Source organism: Telopea speciosissima, chromosome 3, assembly GCF_018873765.1.
Source record: "Telopea speciosissima isolate NSW1024214 ecotype Mountain lineage chromosome 3, Tspe_v1, whole genome shotgun sequence".
NCBI lineage: Eukaryota > Viridiplantae > Streptophyta > Magnoliopsida > Proteales > Proteaceae > Telopea > Telopea speciosissima.
The window spans coordinates 35008723-35029551 of NC_057918.1; the positions used below are offsets into that span (position 1 = coordinate 35008723).

At 38.1% G+C, this 20829-nt stretch overlaps 1 protein-coding gene and 1 long non-coding RNA gene across 3 annotated transcripts in view; both read right to left on the reverse strand.

Annotated features, from left to right (window-relative positions):
* Positions 1-20829, reverse strand: part of LOC122655714 (TSL-kinase interacting protein 1-like) — a 53222-nt gene that overhangs the window by 31518 nt on the left and 875 nt on the right. The window contains exons 2-4 of one of the 2 annotated variants that reach the window (XM_043850004.1): positions 20140-20300; positions 19905-19987; positions 19771-19818 (exon numbers count right to left, since the gene is read on the reverse strand). In XM_043850004.1, the coding sequence (XP_043705939.1) occupies positions 19771-19818; positions 19905-19987; positions 20140-20266 (258 nt within the window). In that variant the 5' untranslated portion in view covers positions 20267-20300. Of the gene's footprint in view, positions 1-19770; positions 19819-19904; positions 19988-20139; positions 20310-20829 lie in introns of both variants that reach the window. The other variant, XM_043850006.1, reaches the window with a different exon arrangement.
* On the reverse strand, positions 951-11375 carry LOC122655715. Its single transcript, XR_006331997.1, has 3 exons — positions 11361-11375; positions 7174-7181; positions 951-1080 (listed from the first exon to the last, which is right to left on the reverse strand). It is a non-coding gene; the product is annotated as an uncharacterized LOC122655715 (long non-coding RNA).

Sequence of the window (20829 nt, forward strand, 5' to 3'; positions counted from 1 at the left end):
CTGCTGGAAGGTTATTAATGGAGAAAAGAAAGAAGTTGTATTGGACTCCATGTGCAGCTCATTGCCTAGACCTTATGATGGAGGAGATAGGCAATATAAAAACATATAAGTCTGTGATATTGAAGGGGAGAAAAATTACTAGCTTCATCTATAGGCATACTTGCCTTCTTGAAGCTATGAGGGTACATACAAGAGGAGCAGACTTAGTGAGGGCTGGAGCAACCAGATTTGCATCTTCATTTTTAACACTTCAAAGCTTATTGAAACATAAAGATAATTTGAGGAAATTATTTCTTTCTGATCACTGGGACAATTCTAAGTTGTCACATACAGAGGCAGGGAAGCAAATTGTTGAAATAATTCTTTCCACACCTTTCTGGAATGGTGTGCAAGATTGCTTGAGAGCATCATTGCCTCTTATTCAAGTATTGAGGATAGTAGATGGAGAGGAGAGGCCTGCACTGCCTGAAGTATATATTGCAATGGAAGAGGCAAAGAAGAACATAAAATCAAATTTTAAAGGCATAGAAAGAAAATGGAAGAAGATCATAAAATTATTGATAGGCGTTGGACAAGTCAGATGGAGCGACCAATATATTTGGCTGTATTTCTCCTCAATCCAAGCAAGTACTTTAGTGCAATTGAGAAGGAATCAGATGAATTTGTAGTCAACTCCTTGATGCATAAAGCAAATGATGCCTTTAATGATATTCTTACAAGGATGGTGCCTGATATAACCTTGCAAGACAAGATCAGTGCACAATCTGCTGTTTATACTGGAAGTAATGGAAGTTTTGCAAAGGAGATGGCAATTAGACAAAGGGACAAGTTGAACCCTAGTAAGTAATTTTCTTTTTAATTTATATTGTTTAGTTGTTTCACTTGTTTGTACTTTGTATTTTGCATGTTGATTTTAATTTAATCTATATTTTTTCTTATATATATATTTATAGTCGTTTGGTGGGAAAAACATGGAAGCTCTACACCTGAGCTTACAAAGCTTGCAAGGCGCTTACTTGGACTTTATTGCTCATCCTCTGGTTGTGAGCGCAATTGGAGCATATTTGAGTTTGTGAGTAACTGAAAACTTTAGTACTAAGTTAATTTTAATTTTAATTTTTTGTTTTTTGTGTAGTTTTATGAAAGAATGATTTAGGAATAAAAGTGATATTTGTATATTGTTAATTGTTCTTCAGATTCACACCAAGAAGAGGAATAGGTTAGAGCATCAACGTTTAAATGATCTTGTCTACATCCAGTATAATCGCCGTCTTCAAGTAAGGTTCCAAGAGAAAAGGGAACAATCCAGAAATTCTAATCCACTGGTGCTTGATGATCTAGATTGGAGTAGTGAGTGGATGACTGGCGTATCAGATGATGAATTAGTTCATCCTGGGGATGATCTCACTTGGAGAACTGTATCAACAGTTTCTGGAGCATCTTCATCGTTTCATGGCACCAATAGAGCAAGGAGGTCTGGACCATCAACCAGTGGAGCGGCTCCAGCATTAGCCTCTTATTTACGGCGCAATAGGGTCCGTGAGGAGTCTTCAGATGACGAACTGGAGTTCGGGTTGGAGTTGGAGCAAGAGGATGTGCATGATGATGAAGATGTTGAGGATGATTTTGGTATACAAAGTAATGTTGTGGGCAATGAACAGGAGGAAGAAGATGATTTGAATATACTTAATTGGGAGTAAAATTTGAAGTAGTGAAGTACTTGTTAAACAATTTGTATTGGAATTTGGATGGTTTTTTTTAGACTTTTCTTCACTTTAAGTATTTGAATGTTTAAGCTTTAATGATTACTTAATTTTGGCATTTTACTATTTTAGGTTATTTTATGTTTTCTTTTATTGAGTATTGATTGACAGAGTCACATGAGTAGAAATATAGTAGATGACCTTAGGGCCTACTGCCTAAGCACTCATTTTGGCATCATAGAGGTAAGTATAATAATTTACTAACCCTTTATGCTTTATATTTAATAATTTATAATGTTGTTTCATACTTTCATATTTATATGCTATATTGCTATGATAATATGATGAACTTAGTTTGTTAATTTGTTTTTTTGGATGAATATCTTGCATTGGTTTGACTCTTTAATATTTATTTGGCAAAGAAGTAGAATTATATAATTTTTAATATGCTATTTGTGCCAAATAAAATGGTTATATAAAAAAAAGAACACTAGAACGCCTTGTTCGCCAAGGCGACGCCTTGCGGCCGCCCTATCGCCAAGGCGCTTAAAAAGGCTCTCAAATGCCGTGGTCGCCTTGCCGCCTTGATAACTATGCTGAAACGAGACTCTTCTGGCAAGGTAAGCCCCTACTTCCCTACTCTTCTTCTCTGTTTGAGTGTTTTGCCTGCTGCTCTTTTTTTTTAAATGCCTGTTGCTTCTCTCTCTTTTTTTTTTACTTTTTATGTTAACGCATGTTACAGGCCCTGCTTCTCTGTTTTTTTATCTTATTTTGATGCCTGCTAGTCTGCTACAGCCTGCTGCTTCTCTCTCTCTGTTTTTTTTTTTTAATGTTAACTCCATTGTTACAGCCTGCTTCTCTGTTATTTTTTTTCTATTTTAACGCCTGCTGATCTGCTACAGCCTGCTGCTTCTCTCTCTTTGATGCTTCAATTAATCAATTCTGCTTCTTAGTTCTTAGTTCTTACCTTCTTCTTCTTCTCTGTACTCTGTAGTTTGTAGTGGCTTAAATTTTATTTTTATTGATATAAGATATGATATGTATTGAGTGTTTTTTTTTTTGGGGGGGGGGAGGGGGGAGGGGGAAAACTAACACTAGAGTGACTAGACCGCCTTTACCGCTTAGGCGGCCGCTTTACCGCCTAAGCGCTTAGACAAGCCTCAACCGCCTCGGACCACCATGCCGCCATGACAACTATGTTACCAACACCAACAACGGATTTACTTGGCTTTCATTCGACCTTGGTGGAGGACGAGAACTGTTGATCGGCACAAGAGTTCGAGGACGAACTCTTTTCAAACTGGAGGGAATGATGTAGGCTCAGACCTACATGCCAAACCAAGCCAAGACCAAGCTTCAAATCAGTTTAGACTAGGCCAAATCATCAAGGCCGATTCACCCAAATCACCCCTTGCCATGTGGATTTGACTTCAAGATATCCAACCAATTGCTAAAAGGATTACAGTTTTCTATTTTAGAGGAGGAGATTGCTATTATTTTGGAAACCTAATTCTAGAAAGAGGATAACTCATGGAACAAGAGTTGAAACCCCAACTAGGGAAACAACTTTACTGCTCCTATATTTTAGGAATGGAATAAACAACCTAGCCGCCACTAATGTCACATGGACAGACTTGGACGATTTTGAGGGGAGAGAAAGAGAGTTTTGATGAGAGAGCCTGCCCTCCCCTTGGACGGCCTCATGAAGGCAGCATGCCTTATCCGATTTTTTCAACGGCCCGCCTTCCTTAAATTAGGTTTTATTAATTTTCAGTATTTCTTAATTGTCAAGGAGTCTAGCTTAGATTAGGATTTACTTTGATATTTATTTTTCTTTTATTTTATGATGTAATTTCTGATTTAATCATAGCCATAGGATAGATTGCAACTACGGCTTGAAAATTAGAGTTTATTTTTCTCTTTAAATATGTAAGAGCAATGCTCATTCAGTGGTGAAGAATTAATTAATGAAATATTACTCCTTAGAGTATTTTGGAACCTTGTAGTGTTCTACCCTATAACGCTGGTGATGTAGATCGAAATATGAAGAAAAAGAGGCCAAAACACTGTTCGCGTGAACAGTATCACAGCCCCTTATTTTGCCTTGGTGAGAATATTATTAGAAGATTCTATGGAGCCCAAGATCAAATTGCATGGTGTTTTATGTGTGGGGATTTAGGAGTAGTTTAGTTTTCATTTTAAAATAGATCTAGTTTCTATTTTGTTAGTTATTTGTTTCTAAATTATAATTTCTATTTTAGCTTCTTAGCTGAGTTCGAGTTTCTATTCTAGTTACTTTCTATTTTGGTCCATTACTTGTAAAGAAAGTCTCAGCCATATAAGAGACTTCTATTTTATTTCTTTCTATTTTTGACTCATCCCCTTGAGTCTATTTATATATTGCAACCTACCCATAGAGGCACCCTACGATTTAATGAAGTTGATTATTATTGCTTTAAGCAAGTTTTCTCTTGTCCATGTGAGTGACTTGAAGGGCTGGGAGGCCTGACTGAGAGTGCCTGACTGGTGAGAGCCAAATCTGATGCAGGAAAATCTTGGACCGGGCTGATCCAACTGGTGGACCCCATGATAGACCTCACATGAGATGGACAGCATCTTTTATTTTCAATCTGTTTGTCTTTTGTTTTTAGAATGTGTTTGTTTTAGTTTTTATTTAGAAGTTAGTTAGTTGGCAGGAAGTTATAACTTCCCTGTAACAAACGGTTGATGTAACTTCTCCCCCCCCCCCACCGACGATTTATTTTCGTTGTATTAAAAGGCTGCAAACAGCCATGTAAAGAAAGAATAGAAAAATGAAAATGAATTTGACGTTTGGTCTTTTGGTGCTTAGAGCACCTTTTCTCTCTCTTCCTCTTTTCTTCTCTTTTTCTCTTCTTCTACCTTCATCTTCATGATGCGCAGGCACAAAGGGATTATATTTGTGCATAGGAGGAAGCTAATAACTTTTGTATCATCAACCTTTACAAGGGCACCAATAACAACCAAGCTGGTAAGCCTCAGATATTCGAATGGTCTTGTCGTATCTGTTGTATTGAGGAAAGGGTAAAGATACATATGTATATGGGCACTTAGGAACAATCTCCTTGTCTCGGAATGAGAAGCTACACACTGAAGAAGAGCAAGTGCATGGCAAACTCGCTTAGATGCTCCCGGTGTTAGGGTGGGTGGTGAAAGAAATGAATATATTGAAACTATCTCATGTAAGAGAGCAGCAATAGTACCAAAAGAAGTACACAACAATGGGGTCAAATCTTGGAATATTTCCCTCTTATGGTTTTTGGAGGAGAAAATAACCAGAGTTCCATGTTTTTCATTAATTCATCGTCAATCCTCTTCAGTTCTGAGAAAGTCTCTTTTTAAGGATACAAACAAGGGGAATGGGAGAAAATAACTGCCTGCCTCTCCAAAACGTGAACAGTAGAAGGAGAATAGAAGCATTCAAATCTGGTCTTGGCAGTTACAACTTTTAGTAACCATAAACTAACTAAAATAAGAGAAACTATTTAAACTAATTAACACATGTCCTGATGATAGAAATTAGATAAAGAAATAAAGAAGAAGACACAACCAAAAAAAAATGTTCTTGTCCACCATTCAATGTTGTTGTCTCCACGTGGGGTCCACCAGTTGGATCGGCCCGAGTCCAAGATTCTCCTGCATCAATTCCTCTTCTTTTCTCATTTTCTCTTCTTCTACCTTAATCTTCTCCTTTCCTTCTTCACTTTTCCTGATCCCCCCATCATTTTGTATCAGAGCCCAAACCTGGGTGAATGTCTCTCTCTTCTCTTCTTCCCCTGCGTGGCTGAAGCTTTCCTCACCCTCTTGCGACCTCTCTCTCTTTTGAATTCTTCTTCCTCTCGGTCTCTCTTTCCCCCCTTAGTTTCTTCTTCTTCCTCTCCTAATATTCCTCTTCCTTTGTGTTTGCCATCGATACTCTGTTCTGAGCGGTACATCACCAAGGATCGTGAATTTAAAGTGTATCAAAGGAGGTACAAGCAGCAGTTTCTTTCAGCTTTCCCTAGCTTCCCTTTGGATTGATATTTGATGGTGGACCCCACGTGGAGACAACAACATTGAATGGACAAGAACATTTCTTTTTTTTTTTGTTGTGTCTTTTTCTTTATTTCTTTATCTAATTTCTATCATCAGGACATGTGTTAATTAGTTTAAATAGTTTCTCTTATTTTAATTAGTTTATGGTTACTAGAAGTTGTAACTGCCAAGACCAGATTTGAATGCTTCTATTCTCCTTCTACTGTTTACGTTTTAGAGAGGCAGGCAGTTATTTTCTCCCTTTCCCCTTGTTTGTATCCTTAAAAAGAGACTTACTTAGAACTGAAGAGGATTGACGATGAATTAATGAAAAACATGGAACTCTGGTTATTTTTCTCCTCCAAAAACCATAAGAGGGAAATATTCCAAGATTTGGCCCCATTGTTGTGTACTTCTTTTGGTACTATTGCTGCTCTCTTACAGGAGATAGTTTCAATATATCCATTTCTTTCACCACCAACCCTAACACCGGGAGCATCTAAGCGAGTTTGCCATGCACTTGCTCTTCTTCACTGTGTAGCTTCTCATTCGGAGACAAGGAGATTGTTCCTAAGTGCCCATATACCTATATATCTTTACCCTTTCCTCAATACAACAGATACGACAAGACCATTCAAATATCTGAGGCTTACCAGCTTGGTTGTTATTGGTACCCTTGTAAAGGTTGATGATACAAAAGTTATTAGTTTCCTTCTCTCTACAAATATAATCCCTTTGTGCCTGCGCATAATGAAGATGAAGGTAGAAGAAGAGAAAAAGAGAAGAAAAGAGGAAGAGAGAGAAAAGGTGCTCCAAGCACCAAACGACCAAACATCAAATTCATTTTCATTTTTCCATTCTTTCTTTACATGGTTGTTTGCAGCCTTTTAATACAACAAAAATAAATCGTCGGGGTGGGGAGGGAGGAAGAAGTTACATCAACCGTTTGTTAGAGGGAAGTCATAACTTCCTACCAACTAACTTACTTCTAAATAAAAACTAAAACAAATACATTCAAAAAATAAAAGATAAATACACTGAGAATAAAAGATGTTGTCCATCTCATGTGAGGTCCACCGTGGGGCCCACCAATTGGATCGGCCAAGTCCAAGATTCTCCTACATTAGATTCGGCTCTCACCAGCCAGGCTCTCTCAGCCTTAGGGTTTTGACTCTCTCAGCCAGGCCTCCCAGCCCTTCAAGTCATTCACATGAACAAGAGAAAACTTGCTCAAAGCAATAATAATCAACTTCATTAAATCGTGAGGTGCCTCTATGGGCAGGTTACAATATATAAATAGACTCAAGGGGATGAATCAAAAATAGAAAGAAATAAAATAGAAGTCTCTTATATGGCTGAGACTTTCTTTATGAGTAATCCTGGCTGAACGAGGGTAGCAGTGGAGAACTGAGATGACTGAGAATTCTGAAATTGAGTAAATCGCTCATAATCTTCATCAAACATAGTCACTGTTTTACCCTCAAGCTTGGAAGGAGGAGTAACCACCGGATCACTGCTGGCTGAATTCGCAAACTGAGGTGGTTTACCATGAAGCTTCCAACAAAAGCGCTGAATGTGACCAGCTCTGCCACAATGATGACAAGTACGCACCTGTTCTGAAGTCTCTGAAGTACCGGATGTGGGTGCTTTACTGTTCCCTGACCCACGACCACGGTCACAACCACTGCTACCCGTACCTGTCCCACCATTAGGCCCACTGTTGAGAAAGGCTGCAAGTGCTGAACTCTCATTACCATGGGTGGAGTCTTGGCTGTTCTCACGAGAAACCCGTAAAAGGCGAGAAAAAGCTTCTGGAAGTGTGGTGAATCTATCCCCACCAAGAATTTGAGACCGTACTGGCTCAAATTCTTTTCGAAGTCCACCCAAAAATACCATAACAGCCAGCTGCTCTCGCTGTTGCTGCATCTCCTTCACATTAGATGTGAGAGGAAGAATGGAATTCAACTCCTCATATAGTTGCTTGAATTCCGCAAAATATTGGGTTACACTCAGAGTCTTCTGATCCACTTTATAAAATGCTTGGGACAGGTCATAAATCCGAGACAAGTTGTCCTTCCCAGAATAGAGTCAAGTATTCCCATAAATCCTTTACTGTGTCAATGTGAGTAACCAGGTCTGCAATCTGATTATCCATTGAGTTCAACATCTGACTCAATATTTGTGCATCCACTGTATCCCATGTCGTGTCTCCTTCAGGCTTTGGCTTTGTGAGATGATCCTGTTGATCACGCCCCTTCAAGGCCAATCGAACCACCTTTTTCCATTGCTGAAAATTAGAAATCCCTTCAAGTTTCCTTTCGGTAATGCAATGAGAAGAGGAGGACAGTTCAGTCACAGTCGTCTTTGCATCACCCATGCTTAACTAAACACCTTGAATCTTCACAGAGCAGTCTCGGACAGAGGACAGCAAGCACTTCTCAACTTGCAAACACTTCTGAAATTACAAACAGTTCTTTAACTGTAGGACAACAGGGTGATATGATCTTCAATCACTCACAACCAACAAACACCAGCCAGCAAGAAGATAAGAGCTTCAATCAACCACGAAAAATTCTGGAATTGATTTTGTAGTGAAATCAATACACCAGCCAGCAAAATAAATACCCTCCAATAAATCGATTCAGAAAAAAAAAAAAAAAAAAACAATATCAGTCTCCAAATCGCAAAACAGCACCTGAATCGATCTCAACCTTCATACATACCAAAAATTGAGACCTAGTTCTTTTATGTAGACATGAACTAGTCTCAAACAGTTCCACAAAGTTGCAGCATAGGGTGCTACATCCCCTTCACAATAAGATCACGAAAATTCTCAAAGCTTTAGGTCTCCAAAGTCGCAACCTTGTTTTGATCCAAACGAAGAGAATGGAGAAGGTTCGAGGATGTTAGATTGACTCCTACAGTCCTAGCTCTGATACCATATTAGATTAAGTGAAGAAGAAGAAGAAAGAAGAAGAGAGGAGAAGGAGAAAGAAGAACTGCACAATTGGGACTGCAGCCGTTAAAGTGACTGCTCCCTAATACCATAAATTAAATAGGGTAAACAATAAAAACCCATAGACAAAAATACCCCTCATTAGAGGAGTCGTGAATAGGAGCTGACGCTAGCTCCCTATTCACGGCTCCCCCTTACTCCTAACCGGACCAAAATAGAAAGTAACTAGAATAGAAACTCTAACTCAGGTAAGAAACTAAAATAGAAATTCTAATTTAGAAATAAATACCTAACAAAGTAGAAACTAGATCTATTTTAAAATAGAAACTAAACTACTCCGAAATCCCCACGCATAAAGCAGCAAGCAATCTGACCTTGGGCTCCACAGAATCTTTTAATAATATTCTCACCAAGGCAAAATAAGGGGTTGTGATACTGTTCACGTGAACAGTGTTCTGGCCTCTTTTTCTTCACATTTCAATCTACATCACCAGGGTTATAAGGTACATTACTACAAGATTCCAAAATAGTCAAAGGAGTAATATTTCATTAATTAATTCTTCACCACTAAATGAGCATAGCTCTTACATATCGAACATGGCTTTTTTATGGAATGTATCGATGGTATCAATATGTATCGATATGTATCTATATGTATCAGTATGTATCGGTACGCATCGATACGTATCGTCCAATACGTATCGATACATATCAATACGTATTAAACCACCCACAGAACCCTTTACTGGACGTATCGATATGTATCGATCGTATCATATCGTATCGGCCCGTATCGGTCAATACATTTCGATACAATCCGAGACAGTACATTTAAAAAAAGAAAGAAAGAGAGAGAGACGTATCGGTATGTATCGTATCGTTACCGAACGATACCGATACATATCTGCCGATACGATATGTACCGATACTTTAACCAAGCTCGCAGCCCATCAAGTCACTCGCATGGACAAGAGGAAACTTGCTCAAAGCAATAATAATCAACTTCATTAAATCGTGAGGTGCCTCTATGGGCAAGTTACAATATATAAATAGACTCAAGGGGATGAGTCAAAAATAGAAAGAAATAAAATAGAAGTCTCTTATATGGCTAAGACTTGCTTTACAAGTAATGGGACCAAAATAGAAAGTAACCAGAATAGAAACTCTAACTCAGCTAAGCAACTAAAATAGAAACTCTAATTTTGAAACAAATAGCTAACAAAAAAGAAACTAAACTACTCCTAAATCCCCACGCATAAAGCACCATGCAATCTGGTCCTGGGCCCCACAAAATCTTATAATAATATTCTCACCAAGGCAAAATAAGGGGCTGTGACACTGTTCACGTGAACAGTAACATGAACAGTATTTTGGCCTCTTTTTCTTCATATTTCGATCTACATCACCTGGAAAGTTACGTTGCTTCCTTGAAGAGTTGCAAATCTTCCCGTGTCCTTGAAGAGTCATGTTAAACCCATTGCGATTTCTTTCTTCTTGTGTTCGTGAGTTTGACTCTCCCGATCTGTAGCTTCCAACAAGGCTGCATTAACTATGTTTAGAAGGTTTCCTAGAAGTTTCATGACCTAGTTGGGCCATTTGGGCCTCGAAGCCATCCACCAAAACCTTCCAGGTTTCGACCGAAATTTTACAGTGCGCGAAATATTTTATTTTCGAGCCTGGTCGAAACCAGGCTCGAAACCGAAACCTAGAACCTTAATAAACCGTAGCTGATGATTATATGGAAATAAACTAGGGTTTCTTTCGTATATTCTATCCACATGAAGGAGATTTCCTACAAAAGAGATTTCATGAAGTTATATATCTACAAGATTCGATCTATATCAAGTTAATGGGTTTTCTCTCCCGCCGGTACCCTAATTTATGGATCTTTTGGAAGAATCGAGTTTTGCCAATACTCTTAATCTGGCCATCAGTTTTATCTGAGTTTTTAGGGCATTGCCCTACTGGTAAGGTCCTTCGACCCTATCTTGAGGCTGATCCAAGCCTCTATGCTACTGAAGTTCACTGCAGGATAAACTCTTGGCGATACCCTGTTTTTGTGGTATTTCTGGCAGAATCGAAAACTGTCATTTATTTGAATCTGGCCATCAGATTCACTTGGCAATTTAGACCATTGTTGGCCCTCCTTGTAAGGTCCTTCAACCATAGAATTAAACTGATTCAAGCTTTAGTTGTGCTACGGTGTTAAATCTCCCTTAAAACCAGTTCAAAGTCTCGAAATCTGCTTCTTCTTTTTTTGTTACTGCTTATTATCGAACTGTTGGATTCTTATCATATTGTAGGGTTTTGATGAACTATTGACCTACTATCTCCAACCAGAGTTATAGCCCATCCAAAGAACGAATTTTGATTTCAATTGGGATTCTACATCTGTCAGATTGTGGTATTTATTCGTTAGCCTTTGGTCTGCGTTCTGTCGATTTTGTGGTGATTCCATATACTGCTGCTGGTTATTCTCTTGTACACATAATTAGCGATTCAAAATCCCCAGTGGACTCCCTCAATGTCCAAATTACATCTATCGAGCTTATTGGTGCATCCAACTATCTTCTCTGGGCACAGGCTGTTAGAGTTTATATCACCACCAAACGGAAGATGGACTATCTGACTGCACCACCATCTGCTACGACTTCTGAGTACAAGGAGTGGACGACAAAGAATGCCACAATACTTAGTTGGTTGTAAATAGACAAATAGTATGGACCGCTCTGTGGCTGCCAATGTAATGTTGTGTTTGGGATGATCTCAAAGAAAGCATGATGCAGTTCAAAAGAATAAGAAGGCTAGCAGAAAACCAGACCATCAAACTGGACCAAGAATGAGTTAATAGGGTTATTTTGAGTGCCCAATGGGTTGTATGTACCATGGGCTTTATATTTTTGGGTTTACTTTTGTAATGGGCCAATTCTATAAGCTCAAATATTAGGGATTTAAGTCCTATACGAGATTAAGTAGTTAGTTTCTATTTTCTGTTTTCTTAACCTTCTATTTTCTGTTCCTACCAGTTTCTCTCAATCCAACCAATGGCTGAACCTAAGAATTTGGATACATATTCAACCCTTAAAGACCGCCATTTGATTGTGTTCTCTGTCCCATCCTTCTGTCAGATTAGGAGATAATGCTGTTCCTATATTCTGCCCATAAATTTTGTTGAGTTTGGTTCACTGTGATCCGGTCGTGGGTTGTTGTCCAGTAATCTGTCCTATAGGTTATTGGACCATAATAAAGCAATTCTCAAAATAAAAATATGACCAAAGTATATGATTTGTATGACAAGTTCTTCTCTTTTAAGCAGACTGACAAATCTGTCGGCGACTACTATACTTCTTTAAAAGGCATGTGGGAGGAACTCAATGTATACCAACCTCTTTCTACTGATATTGAAGTTCTTAAATCTCAACGTGTAGAATTCCTGGTTGCTAAATTTTTGTCTAGGTTAGACTCTAACCTTCAACCAGCCAAAAGCCAAATACTTGCAAGCGAGAATATACCACCCATAAATGAGGCATTTTGTCGGATTCAATGTTTAGTGTCTCCCTCCTTTACCAAATCTGAATCAACCTCATTTAAGGATAATTCAGCTCTTGTTTCAAATAGTGGGGGTTATGGACGTGGTGCTGGTTTTCTTGGTAGAGGTCGAGGTTCAGTGGAAGGCCAAGGTCGTGGTGGTGGTTGAGGCCAAGGTATAAAATCTCGTCTCATCTCGCCATTTCGGGCTGGTTGAGATTTCCGAAATATACCAAAATTTCGCCGAAATATGATATTTTCTGCCATATTTTGGCACTCCATCTCGGTGGGGTTTTGGCCATATTAAGGCCTGATACTTCATGTACACCCTTATTTAAGCTAAATAAACACATTTAAACCTTCATATTGCAAAAAAATGAACTCAAAGTGGTGTTTTGGGTTTGCACTTTTGATTGACAGTAAACGGTCGGACCCTGATATATAAATAGTTAAATACACATTGTTTAACGAAATATACCGAAATTTCGTGAAATTTCGATGAAATATACCGAAATTTACCGAAATATTCTGAAATTTGAACATTTTTTATTTCGGAAGCCCATCTCATCTCGGCAGTGTCGAAATTACCGAAATTTCGGGGACATATCGCGAAATTTTGAACCATGGTTGAGGCAGAGGAAAGCCACCAGATCAAGGCATGCACTATACGTACTATGGAAAGATGAATCATATGGTTGAAAAATGTTGGGCAAAACATGGTAAAATCGAGTGGGCTCAGCTGCTATCTGCTAACACTATTACTTTTGATTAGAGTTCTATAGCGATGTCTTATTCTAACACCAACGTTGCTTCTACATCTAAAGGCAGTCAGCATGTCTCTCCATTACGAGATGAATTAATTCAATTACGTAAGCATGTTCAACAAATTGAGACATTGCATGTTCAACAAATTGAGACATTTGCATCTGCATCTACATCTGCTGCTACTATTGCTCACTCAGGTATTGGCACATTTCTTGCCTTCTCTTCCTCCACACCATGGGTCATTGATTATGGTGCCACCTCTCATATGACTAGTAAATCCTACATATCTTCCTCTTCTCATATGATTAATCACCCTTGACCCTTCTAGAGTCATACTTGTTGATCCTCTACTCAAGTGTTTGATTTTGGTTGTGTCTCTCTACCTTCCCTTTCTATATTAAACTCTATTCTTCTTTTTTCCAAACTTACCTTTAAATCTTCTCTATGTTAGTCAACTAATCATTAAATTGTTCAGTCACCTTCTATCCTACTTGTTGTGTTCTTTCAAGATCTCCAGACAAAGAAGACGATTAGTAGAAGGGGTGAGAAGGATGGCCTATATTAATATGTCATCTCCCCTTCAGTGGCATTATCGGCTGGGACATCTTTTATTTACAAACTCCAACATATGGTTCCCAGTAACAAGACTATCTCTAGAATTGAGTATGAAGTGTGTGAGCTTGGAAAACATTATTGTACCTCATCCCATTCTCGTGATGCCTCTCGAATTTCCTCATTGTTTTTAAGTTCATTCTGATGTATGGGGTCCGTGTCGTGTCAAGAGTCAGTTTGGTCTTTCATATTTTGTTACAATTGTAGACAATCATTTCGAATCACATGGTTATATTTATTAAAGAATTGGTCTAATTTTTATCTATTTTCAAGCAGTTTCATAATGAAATAAAGACTCTGTTAGGTGTGTCAATTAAATATTTTTGCTTGGATAATGCTTTAGAATATATCCAACTTGAGCTTTTTGCATTTTGTTTTGATCATGGCATAATACATCAAACTAGTTGTTCTTATACTCCCCAGCAGATTGGTGTTGCTGAGCGGCAAAACGAGCATTTGTTGGAAGTCGCTCACTGATTAATGTTTCATATGTATTTTTTATGTAGATCACAAGTCCAAATGTACCCGCAAGAAACAAGCCCCAAAACCAGCCCAGCAAGGTTGTGGATTCGACTGCTGTGAGAGGCAGCCTAGCCTGATGATGTGGCAAGTTTCTATTGGTTTGATGGAGCATCACCTAAGGCAGCCTCAACCTAGAGAGAAGCATGAAGAAGACAGACAAAATTCAAAAAAAAAAAAAAAAGTTATTGTTCACGTGACACATGAACAGTGATTTAAAACTGATATGGACAAAGTGACAGACTAGTGGAGATTGAATGCAACTTGAAGACTTTATTTAGTTTCTATTTCTATTAGGCCTAGTTTCTAATTCAGTCATTATTGTGTTTCTAATTTTGTTCCTTGCATGTTGGCTGAACTATAAAGCCTAGTTTTTATTTTCATTAGGTTTCTATTTTTTTTAGAAATTGCTATTTCTTTTAGGAGTTACTATTTCTTAAGTTTCTAATTTTGTAAGCTGACCTATTCCATAAATAGGCAGCCCCTCTTGTAATAGAAACAGATTTGGAGAAAAGCATTTTCAGGCCTTGTTGCCATCGATTATGGGAGAAATTCCATGTTTCAACAGTTGGGATAGCTGTGGGTGAGAGAGCCATTCCCCTACCCCCCCCCCTTCTCTTCTATCTTCTCTTCTTTATCTTCTTCTCCTTTCTTCTTATCCTTTATGTTCTCCATTCATATGTAATAGAAAACAACAATTTAAAAAAAAAAAAGGAGTTTTAGTTATTCCTTATCATGTTGATCCTGGCTGCAATCGATCCCCCGCTGGTTTCCCTGGTTCAAGGTCGACTTTGCATTAATGTTGCATAGTTTTACTGGAGTGATGCTATTCTAAATGCTTTCTATTTGATAAATCAAATGCCATCTGCTGTCCTTGCCAACCAATCTCCTTTTGTTGTGGTTTTTCTTTAGTTTTCTCTGTTTGGTTTACCACCACACATGTTTGGTTGAACAAACCTTCACTCTAGTCTTGACAAATTATTTTTGCATACTACCAAGTGTGTGTTTCTCGGGTATGCTCGCACTAAAAAAAGGTTATTGGTGTTATGATCCTGTAACATGTCAACAATTTGTTAGTGCAGATGTTAGCTTTTTTGAAACTACAACATACTTTTCTATTGACAATCATAGGTTAGATACTGATCTTTTTAATCTTCCACCTATTTCTCTTACCAACTCCACCACCACTACTACTACTCCACCTAAGAAATTGCAGGTATACAAGTGTCTTCACTACTACTCCACCTAAGCAATTGCAGGTATACAAGTGTCGTCCCAAGTTGATTTCAACAATCTTTGTTGATCCTTCGTTACCGCCTTCTACTTCATTTGAACCTTTGCCTGGGGATTCTTCCTCCATTGACTTTCCAGTCTCCTACCAAAAAAAAAACAAAGACTTTCCAGTCGCTCTTTGTAAAGGTATTCGAACTTGTACTAAAAAATCTAATGTTGCCTATCCTATTTCTAAATTTGTTATGTTTCTCATCTTCCAACTTTGCTTTGTCTTTATCTACTGTGCTTGTGCCTACTCAGTACCAGGAAGCATTGTCGCATCCTAGTTGAAGAATTCTATGGATGTAGAAATGGATGCCTTGTTGGATCGTTAGACATGGTCTCTTATTGATTTACCCCAAGGAAGGAGCTTGTGCGGTGTCATTGGGTGTACACTATCAAGTATCTACAAAATGGTTCTGTTAAGCAACTAAAAGCTCGCTTGGTTGCCAAAGGATACACTCAAACGGTTTGACAAGTTCAGTAAAGTTATTAGTGGTTATGGGTTCCCTCGATGCTTCTCTGGACACTTTGTATTTGTTCGTCGTCATGGTGCCAAACCATTCTTGTTGTGTACGTTGATGATATTTTATCAATTCTGGTAATGACTCTTCTGGCATTGAAGATGTCAATGAAAATTTACATTAGCATTTTCACATGAAGGACTTAGGGATGCTCAGATATTTCTTGGGAATTGAAGTTGTTTGTAGTAAAAAGGGTGTCGGTTTGTCACAAAGGAAGTATGTGATATTCTATCTGAAACTAGCATGTTGGCCTAAAGCCAGTTGATATCCCTATGGATCCTCATCTGAAACTTGGAGCATGTGATGACAAAGAATTTGAGGGTAAACACCAGTACAAGAGGCTGGTTGGAAAACGTATTTATCTGACTGTTACTCGTCCCAATATTTCCTTTGTTGTTGGTGTTATTAGTCAGTTTATGGAGAATTCTAAGCAGGCTCACAGGGATGTTGCTTGTTGCATTTTGAGATATCTTAAAGGTGCTCACGGGTTCTTGTTTATCAACGTCATGGTCATACTGATTTTGTGGGTTACACTAATGCTGACTAGGCTGGTGTTAACGATGATCATAGGTCTACTACTGAATATTGCACATTTGTTGACGGTAATCTTGTTACTTAGAAGAGTAAGGAACAGACTGCAGTGGCTCTGAGTGCAGAGACCAAGTATATAATGCAGAATCGAACTCGAACTAGGGAAGAACCAATGGAAGATCAATTGCAATAGGATCAATAAGATAGGGAAAACATAATTAAATGATAAAAAAATAAAATTTTTCTCTTTTCTTTTACATATGAAAGAAGAAAATAAAAGGATAGGATAGTGGTTTGAGTCTCTCACTCTAAAGTCTCACCTAGGCATCTCACCTCGAGGTCTCTCACCTCACACTATCTCTCACAACTACACTCTTTTTTTTCATCTCATCGTCCTTTTTTCTGAAACTCTCTTCCCCTCTTCTTATAGTATGTAAGAGAAAGACATAAAAACTTTCTAATTCTAACACAGGTTGTATATAGTACCCGGATTACAATAAAAGACTTAAAAGACTTACATAACAACTTAAATTAGACCACACGCCTATAATTTAATGAGATCCTCCACACAAGGTAACATATTCGCTTGAAGATAAACCTCAATGAATCTTTGCCAAATCTGTCTTCAACTGGGCCCACAAGTGCTGTCCTCTTAAAATAAATATCTCCATGTGATAATTCCCCAAAACAGTTCCCATGGTTATGACAGATCCTAAAAGATGGGATTTGTATAACTTCCATATCGTAAGCCATATCTCCTCCATATTGGGCTCACATGGGATGATTTTAAGGAGCTGCAATTCCTCCATACATGGGACATAAAGATGGCAGCTTCAGTTTCCTAAAATAAAGGAAACCTGTAGTTGGAGATAAATTCCTAGAAAAGAAACCGTAAGATACCAATTGGCCTAAAAACCCTGATTTTCAAGAATCTCAAAATCTCCACACACGCAGAAAATCTGCATCAACTCCCCTTAGCTTGAAAAAAAACTCGTAAATCTGCATAACTTCCCTTGGATTGAAAAAAAAAATCGTCCATGAGTTTTGTAGTGACTCCTATTCAAATTCGCACAATAAATCTTCAATCGAAAATAGAATACAGCAACTGTTGATCTTGTCTGTCACCCCTCCTTAGCTCTAATACCAAACAATGCAGAATCGACCTCGAACCAAGGAAGAACCAGTGGGAGATCAATTGCAACAGGATCAATAAAATAGAGAAAACAAAATTATATAACAAGAACTTTTTTTCTCTTTTCTTTTACATATGAAAGAAGAAAATAAAAGGATAGAATAATGGTTTGTGTCTCACTCTCACCTAGGCATCTCACCTCGAGGTCTATCACCTCACACTGTCTCTCACAGCTACATGGTTAACAACCACACTCCTTTTTTTTTCATCTCATCGTCCTTTTTCTGAAATCCCTTTCCCTCTTCTTATAATATGTAAGAGAACAAAGAAATAAAAACTTTAGAATTCTAACGCAGATTGTATATAGTACCCTGATTACAATAAAAGACTTAAATAACAACTTAAATTAGACCACATGCCTATAATTTAATGACATCCTCCACGCAAGGTAACATATTGGCTTGAAGATAAACCTCGTTAAATCTTGCCAAACCTGTCTTCAACTGGGCACAAGAGTGTTGTCCTCTTATAATATATATCTTTATGTGATAATTCCCCAAAACAACTCTCACGGTTATGACAGATCCAAAAAGATAGGATTTGTATAACTTCCATATCGTAAGCCATATCTCCTCCATTTTGGGCCCACATGAGCTGATTTTAAGGAGCTGCAATTCCTTCATAGTGGGAAATAAAGATGGCAGTTTCAGTTTCCTAAAATAAAGGAAACTTGTAGTTGGAGATAAATTCCTGGAAAAGAAACCATAAGATACCAGTTGGCCTAAAAATCCTGGTTTTCAAGAATCCCAAAATCTCCACACACACAGGAAATCTGCATCAGTATAGGGTTATGGCCCATACTGCAACGAAACTGATGTGGCTGAAATTTCTCATTCAGGAATTGGGTTTTTCAGTCACCAAACCCATGGAGATGTATTGTAACAATTAGGCTGCTATTTATATTGATAGTAATCCAGTGTCCCATGAGTGGAATAAACATATTGAAGTTGATTTCAACTCTGTTTGTTAATTCCAGCAATCAACACAGTGATATATTTACTAAGGTATTGTATAGGCCTGCCTTCCTTAGTGGTTGTTCCAAGCTAGGCCTGGGAGATCTCTATGCTCCAGCTTGAGGGGGAGTGTTAAGTGTTGTTAGGTGTTACTATTCTAAGGGTATCATGGAAGTATGTAGTGAGCTCTAGGTAGAATTGTAATTAGTTGGTTTAAGTCATGACCTTATTTGTAATTGCACTTATTTTGACCGAAGGACAAATGTTTTTCCCGATTTTCATTCATTACATCTATTCCTTGAATAAGTGATGATCAAATGGTTCTTACCCAGAGAACCTTTGGGCGTAGCTTGGGGGCTTTATTGAATCACCATGGTTCTAGTATGAATCAGAGAACTATTTATATGCGTTATGGATATCGGCTAGGTATTCTATTCCTAGCCAAAATTCTCTCTCGTTTTCTCCTTTCTCCCTTCGGTTCTTCTTCTTCCTCTCTTGATTGCTGTTTTATTAGGTTGATATTGTTACAACAACTATTTCAATAAAATATTTTGGGAATAAAACCAAATCAATAAGGTACCAGTCACTGTTGGTACAAATTCTTGGAAAAACTCAATGTCTTGAAAGACCCTTCTTCCATAACCCCACACCACAGCATACGGCAATAAATTCAACACTATCAGCAGGCCATGTTATATATCCCCCCCCCGCCAACTAAAACATGCGAAGAACATATGCCGAACTCCAACTGAAGTTCATCATCCCCTCCATATGATTGATGAATATCTTATCAAGTCACAAACATGATTTCCACCAAGCATTTCATCCCTCCATAGTGTCAACTCTCCAATATTTACCAAAAACATGGTTCATGGTATCAACAATAAAAGAAAGGAAAACTTTTCTACAAGGCAAGCATGTGCTAGCAAGAAGTCCATGAACATCTATTCTTTTGGCCATCAGACTTCCTACGATGTATGTAGTCTAAGTAAGATTATCTTGAGAGGCAAATCATAGATAATAGAAATGCAAACAGCAAAATGCTCCTTATAGCCAACAGAAATCAAGGATGGTTGAAAAGCTATTGATTCAAGTTCCTGTAGCACTCAATTATCAAATTGCATGATATTTTGCAGCAAAATGTCCCAAGCAAATTGATCACCTGATCCTTGTTTTTACTTTGGACACGACATGTGATCTTCTCAAAATTCTGCAACCATAGCATCAAACATCCATCGTTAGGAAACTTCAGATGAAAAAGATCCTAATCACCAAAACGGATGCTCGGAAACATGCCTTGCCAACTTGTCGCAATGCATTGAAGAAACTTTCTTCTTCTTGACGTGTCCAAGCAGCCCATTGACGTGTTTGTTTTTTCACTGCATAGCAAATTTGGCATTCAAACGATGAATAAAACTCATTTGTCCCTGCTAAGTGCGTAGCACCTTTACTACAATGTCTCAAATGACTGGAAGTTAAAAAAATATGATCAAAAAAGATAACTGTGTAGGTGATGACTGTAATAACATACCAGGCTGTTGAGAAGAAACAACATTTATGGAGGAAGTTGTGACACCAGAATCACCGTCCTTAATTAATAAATTCTCTGATGGAAGGGGAGCATCTAACTCCAGAGAAACTTGCAATTTTGTGTTCATATTGAATACCTCCAATAACACCAGGTCTTCTTTCCTACTAAAACTTCAACTGATGCTTCTTCAGAGATTCTAAGTTTCCACCAACAAATTCAAAATAGGCAATCTGCTAATATGACAAGTAAGAGTTTCAGCAACTATGAGAATCAAGAGAGAGAGAAAGAGAGATAGAGGAAAAAAACAATAAATACCGCGTCCCACAATTCATGACTTGAATAAAAACAATATTTTGCAGTGTATAACAGTATTAAAACTGTTGATGGAGTTAAGAACAGGGAGGAAGTTCCAAGCAATACCCTACTTCACTGTCAAACTTCATAACATAATTGTGATAACTCCTAAAACCACTCGGTGGCACACATCACGAATAAATAACTTGGACCAAATTCCCCTCTTTACGTTGGAGAATCTAAATAAGGACCGCAAAAGCACCTCAAGGATGTGAGAGAAGCTATCGCATGTTACATAACCTCACAGGTACTACTGCTGTTAGTGTGACAAACTAACATAACAAGAGGATCACTATCCCACCTGATCTAAAGTTTGAAACCTCCTTAATGGGTTCC